The 12,710-nt window shown below is 38.3% G+C and overlaps 3 protein-coding genes across 3 annotated transcripts; all 3 read left to right on the top strand.

Annotated features, from left to right (window-relative positions):
- Positions 1 to 5,533: 5,533 nt before the first annotated feature.
- On the top strand, positions 5,534 to 6,281 carry EV154DRAFT_510637 (ubiquitin-related domain-containing protein). Its single transcript, XM_051601725.1, has 3 exons — positions 5,534 to 5,769; positions 5,822 to 5,971; positions 6,028 to 6,281. Exons 1-3 carry the CDS (start codon positions 5,689 to 5,691, stop codon positions 6,085 to 6,087), a joined length of 291 nt encoding a protein of 96 aa, XP_051457098.1. The 5' UTR covers positions 5,534 to 5,688; the 3' UTR covers positions 6,088 to 6,281.
- Positions 6,282 to 6,285: 4 nt separating this feature from the next.
- On the top strand, positions 6,286 to 7,243 carry EV154DRAFT_510636 (NUDIX hydrolase domain-like protein). Its single transcript, XM_051601724.1, has 4 exons — positions 6,286 to 6,395; positions 6,485 to 6,533; positions 6,602 to 6,663; positions 6,717 to 7,243. The coding sequence occupies exons 1-4, from the start codon at positions 6,330 to 6,332 to the stop codon at positions 7,029 to 7,031; spliced, it is 492 nt and encodes a 163-aa protein (XP_051457097.1). The 5' UTR covers positions 6,286 to 6,329; the 3' UTR covers positions 7,032 to 7,243.
- A 36-nt stretch (positions 7,244 to 7,279) lies between these two features.
- Positions 7,280 to 10,841, top strand: EV154DRAFT_510633 (uncharacterized protein). The gene is made up of 3 exons (XM_051601723.1): positions 7,280 to 8,413; positions 8,478 to 10,254; positions 10,333 to 10,841. Exons 1-3 carry the CDS (start codon positions 7,310 to 7,312, stop codon positions 10,524 to 10,526), a joined length of 3,075 nt encoding a protein of 1,024 aa, XP_051457096.1. The 5' UTR covers positions 7,280 to 7,309; the 3' UTR covers positions 10,527 to 10,841.
- The last annotated feature ends 1,869 nt before the right edge of the window (positions 10,842 to 12,710 follow it).

Here is a 12,710-nt window from a genome sequence, read left to right as displayed (position 1 = left end):
ATTACAGAGTGAGAGATAAAAGAGAGAGAAAAAGAAAAAAGATGTAATCACGGCCACCAACTTTTAATCTGTCAGGATCATAATCACTGTCAAGGCTGAGCAGCTTTTATATCTGGTCGACGAATGATATTCAGCGGGATCAAGTATGTATAATTGGGGTCTGACAAAGATGAGCGGAAAAAAAAACCAAAACGATAAATCGGGAAGTAAAAGTAACAGATGCTCGAGAACAAAATACGTGTCAAATATGGAAACACTTTAATCTACGATAGTTACACCTGGCTTAAGAAATTATCGCTTTATAACCCACTTTTAAAATCAAAATGGTGTCAGCTTGACAATCACTTTAAAATAATAAGACGTTGTGAAATCAAACATTCATTTACTACTCTACTGATTAACTATACGTATAATTAAAGCATTTTATTTGCATGCATGCCTAATATGCAATGGTTTCCAGTAATCACCAGGAGCCACCATTTTTATATATGTACACTCTCCTTATCGCCTGACTCTTTACAACCTTCGGAAAACTTTCCTGTGCTACCTTTAGTGAATGAAATCAATGAAATATCCCACATCGTCTAGAATAAATCAGCAATTAAATATGATTGTAAACAAATTTACTTCTTAAAAGACGGTAGACACACCTATAATAACACTATCAAAATTTTTGGTTATCTGAAAGTGTAACTGACATACATCCAATTTTAATCAGTTCTTACAAATAAATGTATTTATCAGTATGGTAATTTCTTTTTTTACTTCCTTGAGAGTGATTGCCGCCCACCATATAATCACTTATGTCAAGCTCCTTACATGCATAGAATGGTGGATTACCACCCTTTTCCAATACTTTTGATCCAGGCCTGACTGTCTAAAGTCGAAAATCATGTGAGAATTCATATTCCGAGTTGTTGTCATCCTTTCAATAATGGGGAGTCTTGACGTTCATTAATTGATACACTCAATTTAGTCATTCTGAAGTATGTGTGCTATCAATCTTCCCCAAAATGTAGAGGGAAAGAGTGGGTTATGTAAGATCCTTGGAGTTGATCAGAGACATATGCAAAATATTGTCATAATCCTTAAAATGTAAATATTCAGAGTTCAGATGTGATGTGTAACGTAAATCATCAGAAAATTAAACGGCGTTTTAAAAAAATGGTTCTGCGTTTCAGCATGAATAAAAACGTCTTATATTTAAACGTGCATTTGAATATAGATAGTTCTTTTCCTAAAAGATTAAAACTTTTTGCTGGTAACAGTAGTTTCACAAGCTACATTTCAGTACTGACAAGGAATTAGAGGTGGTAGCGACACAGAGGTCTGATGTATATTTATATTTTTAGCTAATAATCAATATAAATAATTACCTCATCCTGACATAAACAAGTTCTTGTTTATCATTTTTATAACAAAATCTTCTTCGTCTTTCTTTTTCTTTCTCTCTTTTTCATATTCTGACACAAAATTTTACGAGTTTAAAGCTTGTACGTGCAATAAGTCTCATTTAGACAATTCAATACTGAAGCCATGGGGATTTCAGCAGATATTTAGGAGGAAGCGGTGGTTCCTAAATGATCTGTTTTCCAGAATGGATAACGTTTCTGGAGAATCCCGCCAAAAAAAAAATGGGATGGCACTTCTGGAATGAAGGAGTACTCATTCCAGACAGCCAATTCGTTCATAAGCGGATTGAAGAAAAGGCAGAAGGACTGTTTATCTTCTAGATGACGGTAAAGCAACTGCTGATAACTTGTTTCCAATACAAGCTTATTCAATTCTCTTATAGACCGTTAACCTAGGATTTCAAGCACAGGAGGTAGGTCTTCGACATACTTGTTATTCCTGCTTTGTATATGAGAGACTTTTAAAAAACTAATTCTATTCTTATCCTTAGAAACTGGCGTTTTCACATTCTGCCGAGTAAGTTCAATACAATTTCATTATATGATTTTTGATGTTGACCCGTCATGCTTTCTTTAGGAATCAGAGACTTGTCTTTCACATCCATTAGGATCAAGGTAATGTCAGCATCACTGACATTAACACCATAATAAACATCACAAGCTATAGTTGTGTAAGTATACTTCGGTATTTCCATTCTGCTAAGCTCATCGACTGAAGTCATTATTTTTCTTTCAGCTCGCTTTTTTTTAAGGAGCGAGAAAAACCAGCCTTGTTCAACACACGGAAAATCCCATGGTTAACAGTACCACAGCGGACATCAGTCTGGTGGTTGAAGTCTTTGGTGAGAACATGTAAGGATCATATGTTTAGATTTCTGCGCATAATACATGACACTAATATGGTATGCCATTATAGCCGCCTTTTTAGTCCTTGGGGTATTCACTCCCCCGCCACCATTTAAGATATTTATGGTTTTAAAACGCCACAGGACACGAAGAGCTTTAAAAGGATTTTAAATGATTACCTAAAGGCAACTATATATACATATATATTTATATATAAAATCCTTCTGGAGGTCTTTTCGCGCAAATAGACGCTCATGAATTATCAGCTTTGAAAAGTGAACTGTTGGTTTAAGCCTTATCCGCACAGTGGGATAATGTCTATGCCCAAGAATCACCCGGTTAAGTCCTATGGTAACATCAAGGGGTTGTTGGTATCCTTCAACAATTTCTATAATCTAGTTAAGAAAAAGTAAAAAGGAAAACTGGTTAAACATCACTACAAAAAGTTGAAACTTCTCAATAGCATGTAAGATTATGAGCTGAATATAAGTCACAATGATAAAAACTTCAGCGTGCATTTCTTGCTTCAAAGTATGCTTGTGATAAAGCAACAACCTCATCTATTTCTTGGCAAAGTAAATACATCCAAATGGGATTATGTTATCGGCTTCTGGAGTGTTGTGACCGGACGTTTATTTCAGACGTATCCGGTTTACGTTTGCAATGGGGAAAGGGGGACACTCACTTGGCTGTTCATGACACCGTTTCTGGCTTGATTCTAAAAGTCTATGTGAGAAATATTACACGATAGAATCAGACAAGGCCAGAATATTAAAGCATATATTAAAGCTATGGAAGGCACCACTAAAGTTGTGTCCCGGAGAGCGTCACTCATATGAAGATAACAACGTTTCTAGCGGGTTTAAAACGTTTGCTCCGCTAATATGGTGAGGTGTACCAGACCTACTATCAACATGCAAGAAATCAGCTAAGTTGATGCCAAATTCGACATCAACCCAACAGACGCAATTTTAACTAGGCTCTCGAACCTACTAAAAAGAATTCCAAACAAGAAATTCGGTGGACTCTGTTCGCGAGAACGTAGTTTCATGCAGTTGTAAAAGCCGCAAGTCTTTTATAGTTTTTTTTTTGAAATAAACACCTAACAAGAAATCGTTTTTTATTGTGATATGCAACCGGCCTTAAATATAACTTTTTACAGATTTTCTATTGGCTTATTCAGTCCCAGAAGCTTTGACAGCATCTGCTGCTGCTACTACTTCTTCTACTTCTGCTGCTTCTGCTAATGATGCTGCAAGTTTCTCTTTTTGCTTTTTTTCATAATAGGTGTAGGCCACACCAAGAGAAAGACAACCTATTGTAAAAACATTAAAAAAATAAAATGGGATGCCCTATGAGCTTATTTTTAGATTTGATTGTTTACCAATCCATAAAAGCGGGTTTGAACCACCTTCCTCTGCAGCAGGAGCAGCAGGAGCAGGAGGAGGAGGAGTAGACTTTTCTGGGGCAGCGGTATAGTTTCTGCGCAAAGGCACTCTGAGGTTCGTCTTTATGGAAGATCGAGCCTGACATGTTCCGGCATGTGTTGTAGCTGATCGTAATGTTTGCAAAATGGACATTATAGATTCTTGTTTGTTAAAAAGGAATAAAAGGAACACACAATTTTTTTTATATATATATTTCAAGTGGAGTTTTTATTTATTACTGGCAGGGGGTTTTAACATTGAGTGGATGATGATTTTTTTTTCAGGAAACGGAACAGATTACTCGGCAAAGAATGACTTTATTAAAAGGGTTAGAATTAATAAGAATGGAACATATACGTATATATATATATAAAAGAAAAATATGATGTACCTGTGATGATGTGTTTGAGGTAATCTCTTTGGTGGTGGTGATGGTGGCAGGTCTTGTTGGGTGGGTGTTGCCTTTAAAAACCACCTTGAGCGAATATGCTCTGATTCAGTCAACATACGACGTGTATCATCCAACTCTTCTCGCACACTTTGTTGTTCATGAATGACTTGAACAAATTTACTCTGTAAATCTTTAAACTCTTTTTTCCATTTGGATGCCTTTGCTTCTGCTAATATTAACTTTTCTGATAAAAGCGCAATCTCGTTATTTAAAGCAACCGCCTGTTGTTGTTGAGTTGCAATGAACTGTAATAATTTAATGTTGGATTTTCTCTTTTCGTCCTTATTGACAGACATCCTTCGCTTAATGGAGCATTCATTTGGTCCGTGAAAGGACTTGATTCGCTGGATTTTATTCGATATCGTGTATGAAGGTGGCTGGTCGGATGCCATAGTTCTTGGTTGTAAAGATTGTCTTTTAACATCTTGTTTCATCGTATTCGACATAAGTATAAACAACTGAAGAAAAAGAAAGAATATACAACACTTTTTATAGTTCTTATTATTGCCACAATGAACCCCTCTCCCACGCACTAGTTATACTTTCCTTTGTTTCCGGCATAATTGAAAACGCCTGCTGAATACGTCAATCTTTGAGCTGCCCCCGCCACCATTTAAATCTAAATAAAGCAAATTTCATTGTCTCGGGTATAAACACTATATTGGTCGAGTGTTAATGAGGTATCCCACTTTGTCTCCTTTTATTCTTGTATGGTTACGTGGTATGCGACAGAATACCAACATGTAGTTGGATCACCTTGGTGTACCTAGTGATATATAAAAAGATTATTTTCGAGATTACTTTCTCTATATACCATTAAGGGGTGTGCGTCTTTTCTTTTCCAAACGAGTAACAACCCGTGGTCAGTTATATAAAAGGGAGGGTGGGTATATATAGTATGCCAATTGTAATTAGCTTTGTTGTTGTTGTTGTAGTAGTGATAGTAGTGGTAGATACATATATCAGTAAAAAGATCAAGGTCTAGCGTGCAACAGGATGCGTCTAGAAACTTCTTGAGTGGTCTGTCAGTTAAAATTATAGCAAAAGTGAGGGATGCAGGTATGACATATCTATCTGTTTGTTTGGACTTAGAATCTATCACTTGGTCTTAAAAAAGTGAGGAGTGATTTAATATATACTAAAAAGAAAAAGTCAGTGAGACGATCTGGCAAAAGACACCATCGTCGATTGTCAAAAAGAATGTTAGTTGTAGATAGGGACCTTAAATTATTAATGATGACACAATATACATATAAATGGTCAAGTAGTTAGTCAACTCCCCCCTAATAGACCCTCCCTTTTATTTGCTGTCAATTATGGCAAGTCAATTATCTATACTTGCGGGGGGTAACACATGCATTATAGCACTTCCCTCCCTTTTTATCTTCTTATTGTGATGGCAAATCACCAGGAAAGAAAAAAACGGTTTTTTGATTGGCTCAGTTTTGGGTGTTTTTTTTTTTACCATCAAATAAAAAAAAAATCTTTTTTTGTAACGCTCTCTTTTTTTTTTCCCATATCAAATTCGAACGCGTTTTTTTTTTTTTTAATCATGTCTGACGCAGCTGAGAAAGTCGAAAAGAAGGAAGGAGCCGGACCCGTCGAACACATTAATCTCAAGGTTGTCGGTAGCGTAAGTAAACAAGGAGAAAGAAAAAGGTGGAAAGAAAGTAATGGTTTTGTAGGATACCAATGAAGTCTTTTTCAAAATCAAACGTTCCACTCAACTTAGAAAGCTGATGGATGCTTATTGTGAACGCCAGGGTAAACAACCTGGATCAGTTCGTTTCTTATATGACGGTACTCGTGTTTTACCCCAAGATACACCTAACGAAGTAAGGCTCCCTTCTTTCATTCTCTCCTAACATAATCTCACCTTTTATTTCAATAGTTGGATATGGATGACGGCGATAGTATTGATGTCATGGTAGAACAGATTGGTGGCTGTTAAAAAGAAAACAGTGTACTTTTACAAAAAAAAAAAGCAGGAAAAATAAAAAGAGTGCCTTACGAATACACTCTTAACTCGACTTTTTGTGCATGTTCCTTTTTTTTTCTTTAAACAATTCATACACCATCTCCCCTTTCATTATAAATAAACCTGAAAAAAAAAAAATACATTTTACAAAAAAAAAAAAAAAAAAAGACAGTCAATTGCAAACACCCTTTCTTTAATCTTTTTACATTTTATCAATGTCTAGCATTACTAGTAAAAAGTTACTTACGCTTATTCTCGTACTCAACGAGAAGGAACAAAAGGTACATTACGCAGCAACCAGACTCACACACGATAAACAGGCACACGTTTTTTTTTTTTTTTTTTTGACAGTTATTTTTTTTTTTCGTAGATTCTTTTGGGTATGAAGAAGCGTGGGTTTGGTGTAGGATTATACAACGGTACCTATCCCCTTTCACAGTGCAATAATAATAGTGACTAGAGACTGATTAATATAATTTATCTACAGGATTCGGCGGTAAAGTAGAACCGGGAGAAACCATTGAAGAAGGTGCTCGACGCGAGCTTCTGGTAAAACACACTAACTAAAGATATAACACCGGATACTCACGATTGCTACACAGGAAGAGTCAGAGCTTGAAGCCGTCGAGATGGAAAAGATCGGAAACAACTTATTCACCTTTGAAAATGACCCGGTTGGCTTGGATGTGCATATTTACACAACCACACGTTACTTGGGAGAACCCCATGAGACAGAAGAAATGAACCCTGAGTGGTTTGCTTATGCTGATATACCTTTTCATCAAATGTGGCCTGACGATAGACTCTGGTTCCCTTATGTCTTTAACAAGACCAAATTCACTGGTCATTTTCATTTCGCCCAAGATCAAAAGACTATACTCAGTCAAGAGTTGATTGCAGTGCAGCATCTCGATTAGTACTTTATCCCAAACAATGGTTGTCAACGAGATATTAATAAAATCATAATCGTCATCCTTTCAATGCGGGCCCTTTTTTGTCCGCCTTTGTGTAACTGTGGTCACATCATTGGGTTATTTACTTATAAGGGCAAGACTCTTTAGACTTAGTGGGACGTCTTTATCCGTCACGTGATGAAATTCTCAAAATAATAAATAAACAAACAATTCCCTATTTTTTTTTTCCTTCTTTTTTTTTCTCTCTTTCTCTTTGTATTAATTAAGCCAATTCAGTCAGGATGGAAGGAGAAGGGAACGACACAAGTAGTTTACGAAGCGCGTTTATAAAGGGTTTACCCAGCTTCTCTTTACCACCTAACCTCAATAGTAAACTTGTAGCGAACAAGAAAAAAAACCAATTGAATCGACCTAGACTTTCGAATCTACGTTCAGCATGGTTATCGACACAAAGCATTGAAGAAGATGTGTTTAGTGAAGATAAATTGATTGATATAACCTTACCACCCGTCAATAAAGAGAGTGGTGTCTTGGCAGAGGAGATTCAATACTCCATGACGCTAGCAACCTGTGTTTGTCTATCCACACCCATCTTGGCTAGCGTATTGTCTCCCACTCTTTACCTCCATTCGTTACTCATCGCTGCATGGGTCTCCTTACTGGCTTGGCAAAATTTGATTCGTATCGGCAGGTCCGATCCTCTTTTACAACATAAACAGTTAAAAGTCGGCCTGCTTTCTTCACTTTTCATGCTATTTTCTCTTTCCGTTCACCAACCATCACTCTCTCTCATCACTGTCAATGCTTTGGGTACAATCTTGTATCTCTTGGCCTTTCGTCTTTTGACAGTACAAAAAAGAGTCGTCCAACAACTCGAGGGAGATCATGTCCGATATCAAACTGTCATTGACGACGCCTTGACCGCTTATTACGACCGTCGACACATGTTCTTAACCACCGTATCACAAGAGATTAGAGACGCTTCACTCATGGTCATTGCTACTCTGGAACAATTCTCTCCTACTTCCATCTTATCCAACTCCCATGAATTATTAAGCGCATGTTCTATCGCCGTCCCCATCACCAGTATCACTGCCATCAACACCACCATCAAGGGTGCGTGTCATATCAGTTCTCATCTCAACCTCATCTCTCGCATGTTACGAGAGGCCAACACAAAAACACCTCTTACGGAAGAAGAAAAAGTCAGATCCACTGTCAAACAAGATTTCGATGTGAGCGAGTTGATTCAAAATGTTGGTGATGCCTTGGCTGGTATGGCTTCCAAGTTGGGAGTTCATTTCGTGATTTATCATACAGATAATGGCCTTTATTACTCCAATGTCATTGGTGATCAAGATGCGATTAAACATGCCCTGATCAATGTAAGTATTTTACATAAATATAAAGAAAAAATGATGATGAATTTAATATAATGATATCCACTAGTTGTTGCGAAATATCCTGGAAGGATGTACTCCTGGAGCTTGTATTGAACTAGGGTTATACATTGCCATCATTCCAGACACACCACGAGTCAGAGTGACTTTTGATATTATCCAAACCGCCTCTCCTGCTATCCCCGTCGGTGTCTCTGGTGCTATCATCCCTAACGCCAATTTCACGGCCCAACTCTTGAGCTACATCGGTGGTGTCATGAACCTAGAAGATCTCGGTAAAAATCGTACTCGTGTTGAAGTCTCGATCGAATTACTCCCCGGTTGCAATATCGATCAACGTTTGCTCTTGATTGAAAAGCCTTCACAAATCCTAGAGAAACAGTTCTCGAATATTCGTTTCTCCAATGAACCCACACTAGAAGATTTATCTGGATTTATCACTCAATTAAAGGGTGTCAAAATGATTTTACATGCACACGAAAAGAGTATATTCGCTAAACATTTAACTAGTTGTTTAACCAGTTGGAATACGGATATCAGTCATGTACCCGTACTGGGCTTTGCTGAAATGGATGACGGTGAATCTTCCACTGCAGGTTCTGAAAGTTCGATTTCTACAGTAGCTTCCACTGACACTGCTATTCATTCGATTCTTTCTCCCAACTCCAATCGATCCTCCTCCAGTAAAGTTCCTTCTCCCGCTATTGAAGAGGACCATATTCATTCTATCCCACCTGCTTTCATCCTCATTGACGATGATATCTTGACCTTGGAAAAGAAAGTACGCGAATTCAGAGATCAACCCATGGTGCCTCCCACTCCCGCTACCAACAATCCTCCACGTCGCCATCGACGCTCCAAATCACGTCAAGGCGAAGTCATCCAAGGTACAGTGGCTATCGTCTTTTTCACTTGTCTTTCCAACTACAAACGCGTACGTGATATCGTGCATTGGGTTTCCACTCTGGATTTACCCCCTACCATGCCTCGTGTCGTCGTCGTTCCCAAACCAGCGGGTCCTCGTCGTTTCTTAACCGCGCTTCATACCGCTTGGAATAACGCCATTGTCGAACCTCAATTTATACCCATTGCAACTTCGCCTCTCAGTCCATTTATTAACCTCCATGTCGGTTCTCCTTCTATTCCTGATACGAACTCCGCAGGTTCCATCACGCCCAATGGGTTGGGTCCACCTACAGCCTCTGGCTCCATGGCAGCCACCGCCGTCGCCGGCGGCGCCACAGGAACAGGAACCACCACTGTCAATAGTTTGATGACACCCCATGACCCTACACGATTCTCTCCAGGCCGTCGTAACAATATTCGAGTGAGTTCTCCTTTGGGAATGGAAGTAGAAAAAGGAAATTACTTTTTTGATCCTGTGACACCTAGTGCACGTACCTCACCTGCTACCCCTTTACAGCAGCAACAACAACAACCTGTGGGTACACCCAATGAAATGAAACGTCGTATGCGATCGCATAGTAACACCTTTGCTGTCCCCATGGCCAGACGTGGTATGTTGGATATGAGTCAAGCTTCGCCTGTTAAACCCTTGGATGGCCTAGAACCTTTATCGGATCCTTCACAAATGTCACCTGTGACAAATGTACAGGCTCCCTCACCTGTTTCCTTGACGCCTGCGACGATGCCTATGACGGGTACGACGATGGATGGGAAAGGAGAAGAAAAACTGGAGTTGAAAGCACCGGTTGCTGTGAAACCCAAACAGAAACTTGCATTTATCATTAGTAACCGTAAAAGGAAAGAAAAGAGCAAGAAGTCAGATAAACCCAGTCCTCCTATTACTGTATTGATTGTTGAAGGTAACTTTTAAAAGAAGCGAGTAATTTTTTTTTTTGACACTAAAAAAAAAAAAAAACCTGTTTGAAAAAAAAAAATAGATAATATGATTAATCAGGCCATTTTGTCAACATGGATGAAGAAGCACAAGATTAAATTCTCTGTTGCATGCGATGGAAAAGAAGCGGTTGAAAAATGGAAAGGAGGTGGATTTCATCTCATTCTGGTAAGTCTGCATTTTGTTGTTGTTCATGTTCGACTACTAACACATATATTTTTTTGGTGGGGAGGATAGATGGATATTCAATTGCCCGTGATGAACGGTATCGATGCAACCAAAATGATTCGTGATATCGAAAAGGAGAGAAAGATCGGTGTTTTACCTACCAACCAAAAGCAAAAGAAAATGACACCTATCGACACAAAAACCTCGTTTCAATCACCCGTGATTATTGTCGCCTTGACTGCTTCTTCACTCGAGTCGGATCGTCAAGCCGCGCTAGCCGCTGGCTGTAATGATTTCCTCACCAAACCCGTCAGTCTCGAATGGCTCGAAAAGAAGATCACTGAATGGGGTTGCATGCAGGCCTTGATTGATTTCGAAGGTTGGCGAAAATGGAAACGGTCAACTGATGGATCACCACACACGGCTGCAGCTACCGCGTCGGCTGCTCTTAAATCAAAATTGAAAAAGGAAGCGAATATGGCAAATGGTACCACGACGGGTGCTGCTGCTCTTTTAAAGGAGGAGGAAGAGGCTAATATATTACAGAGAGCGAATCTGGTGAAACGTACACAGGATGCATTACGAGATACTTCCACTGCTATTGTATTGGAAGGTATTCATCAAAAGAAATCATCGTCTTCAACACAGGATAGAGGCCGCATCAAGGAACCATCGACCATCGTACCTCAAAAGAACCGCATGAACCGTACTGCATCTGATAGCCAATACAACATACACAGACAATTAATTGAAAGAGAGCAAAAACGTTTATTAGAACAAGAACGTTTAGCAAGTCTGGAAGAAGATGAAGATAACACTCAAATTGAATAGGGTTTGGTGCCACATGTCAAGGGAAAATAAGGCATCACAGGAGGTTTATTTTATTATTATTTTTTTTTTTTTTTATTTTTACTTTTTTTTTTTTTTTAAATAGGGGTTATTTTTTTTTTTCTTTCTTTTTTTTTTTTTTTTTTTTTTTTTTTTTTTTTTTTTTTTTTTTATTATCATGCAGTCGACAAATAAAGGTTGAGCCAATAAACAAGATAAATTTGTCATTTACCAGTAAAAGATATGGAATATGAGGACTACCATCGTTCTTCTTTTTATATTGCCTAACATGTACGAAGAATTTACAATTTTGACTTTGAGACAGTACCTGTGAATGATACAATCCTATATGGATTGGGAAAAGACTAGCAGCACAAAAAAAAAAAGAAACTAAGAGGAAGATCCTTTCAGAAAAATAGGTATAAGTTGCGAGCTAAGTGATCATCATAGCTGCTTTTATTCAAAAAAGATAAACTGATATATAAGGGTTAAATAAAAAGCAAGTGAGGTCATTGTATTGTATTAAAAAGGTTCAGGTAAAAAGAGGTGATTTTGACAGGTGCAACCTTCAAAAGGCCTTAATCCACTTAGAAAAAAAAAAGGAGAATACGCTCAATTTGGCGCGTAACGAAAATAAGCGTCCAGCTACAACACTCCTCCCCCCCCCCCCGCAGAAGTCGATAAGGCATCCTAACTACCTCATCAAGAAACCAAATGTCAAACATAAAGACAGTTTTATATATGTAGACTTGCTTCTATTCCAAGAAGTAAATAATAATACCAAGTTAAAAGGGTAGATCTTTTACAGACAATAATAATATTGAGAATAACAACACTAATTATATATTTTAATTTAATGAAACCTTTTTTAAAAAAACTATGTAAGTATATCGGCTCCTCTCATGATATTGTTTTTTTCTTAAGATAGACATTGCCCTAAGACGGCGCATTCCGGCTGCAACGATGGTAACGTCGGTACCGTGGAAACATCGTTCATACTTTTTACACCTTGATATAATTAATGATCTTTACCTCCCAAAATATAAATGTTTGTGGGACACCATCTGGGCCGCATCCAACAAAAGTTTGTGATTGACGAGCCCACTCAAAGGTACTCTTGTTACCTCAATCATGAGCTCTGTAACTATGGCGACTGTTACCATCATCAGATAAGTTGGAATATTTTATTGTCCAGTAGGTTTCATACGTGTCCCATACGCTTCGGTTCTGACAAGCCTTCTATGGACTTTTCGGTTCATGATCCAAGGGCTGCTTAGGAAGAGGAAGTAAAAAATGTCATGGTTGACACAAGCGGTTGCATGTCTCCTCCACACAGCCAACGAAGTGTTCTTCTGCAAGGAACGCCTGTCTTCTCCTTCGAGCAAGCAAGGTATTTATTGATGTCAATGAATTCTTTCAGCAGAG

This window comes from Mucor mucedo (assembly GCF_025094135.1).
Source record: "Mucor mucedo strain NRRL 3635 chromosome Unknown EV154scaffold_52, whole genome shotgun sequence".
NCBI classification, from domain to species: Eukaryota; Fungi; Mucoromycota; class Mucoromycetes; order Mucorales; family Mucoraceae; genus Mucor; species Mucor mucedo.
Note: the sequence above shows the minus strand (reverse complement) of the source record. Positions and strands in the feature narration are given on the sequence as shown.

Bases quoted from the DNA above. Each gene is read 5' to 3' on its own strand.
- EV154DRAFT_510636 (XM_051601724.1), top strand. From the start codon at position 6,330: ATGTCTAGCATTACTAGTAAAAAGTTACTTACGCTTATTCTCGTACTC. The intron at 6,534-6,601 runs GTACCTATCCCC...ATTTATCTACAG, and splicing joins TGGTGTAGGATTATACAACG to GATTCGGCGGTAAAGTAGAA. The intron at 6,664-6,716 runs GTAAAACACACT...ATTGCTACACAG, and splicing joins GTGCTCGACGCGAGCTTCTG to GAAGAGTCAGAGCTTGAAGC.
- EV154DRAFT_510633 (XM_051601723.1), top strand. From the start codon at position 7,310: ATGGAAGGAGAAGGGAACGACACAAGTAGTTTACGAAGCGCGTTTATA. The intron at 8,414-8,477 runs GTAAGTATTTTA...GATATCCACTAG, and splicing joins TTAAACATGCCCTGATCAAT to TTGTTGCGAAATATCCTGGA. The intron at 10,255-10,332 runs GTAACTTTTAAA...AAAAAAAAATAG, and splicing joins TACTGTATTGATTGTTGAAG to ATAATATGATTAATCAGGCC.
- EV154DRAFT_510637 (XM_051601725.1), top strand. From the start codon at position 5,689: ATGTCTGACGCAGCTGAGAAAGTCGAAAAGAAGGAAGGAGCCGGACCC. The intron at 5,770-5,821 runs GTAAGTAAACAA...ATGGTTTTGTAG, and splicing joins ATCTCAAGGTTGTCGGTAGC to GATACCAATGAAGTCTTTTT. The intron at 5,972-6,027 runs GTAAGGCTCCCT...TTATTTCAATAG, and splicing joins CCCAAGATACACCTAACGAA to TTGGATATGGATGACGGCGA.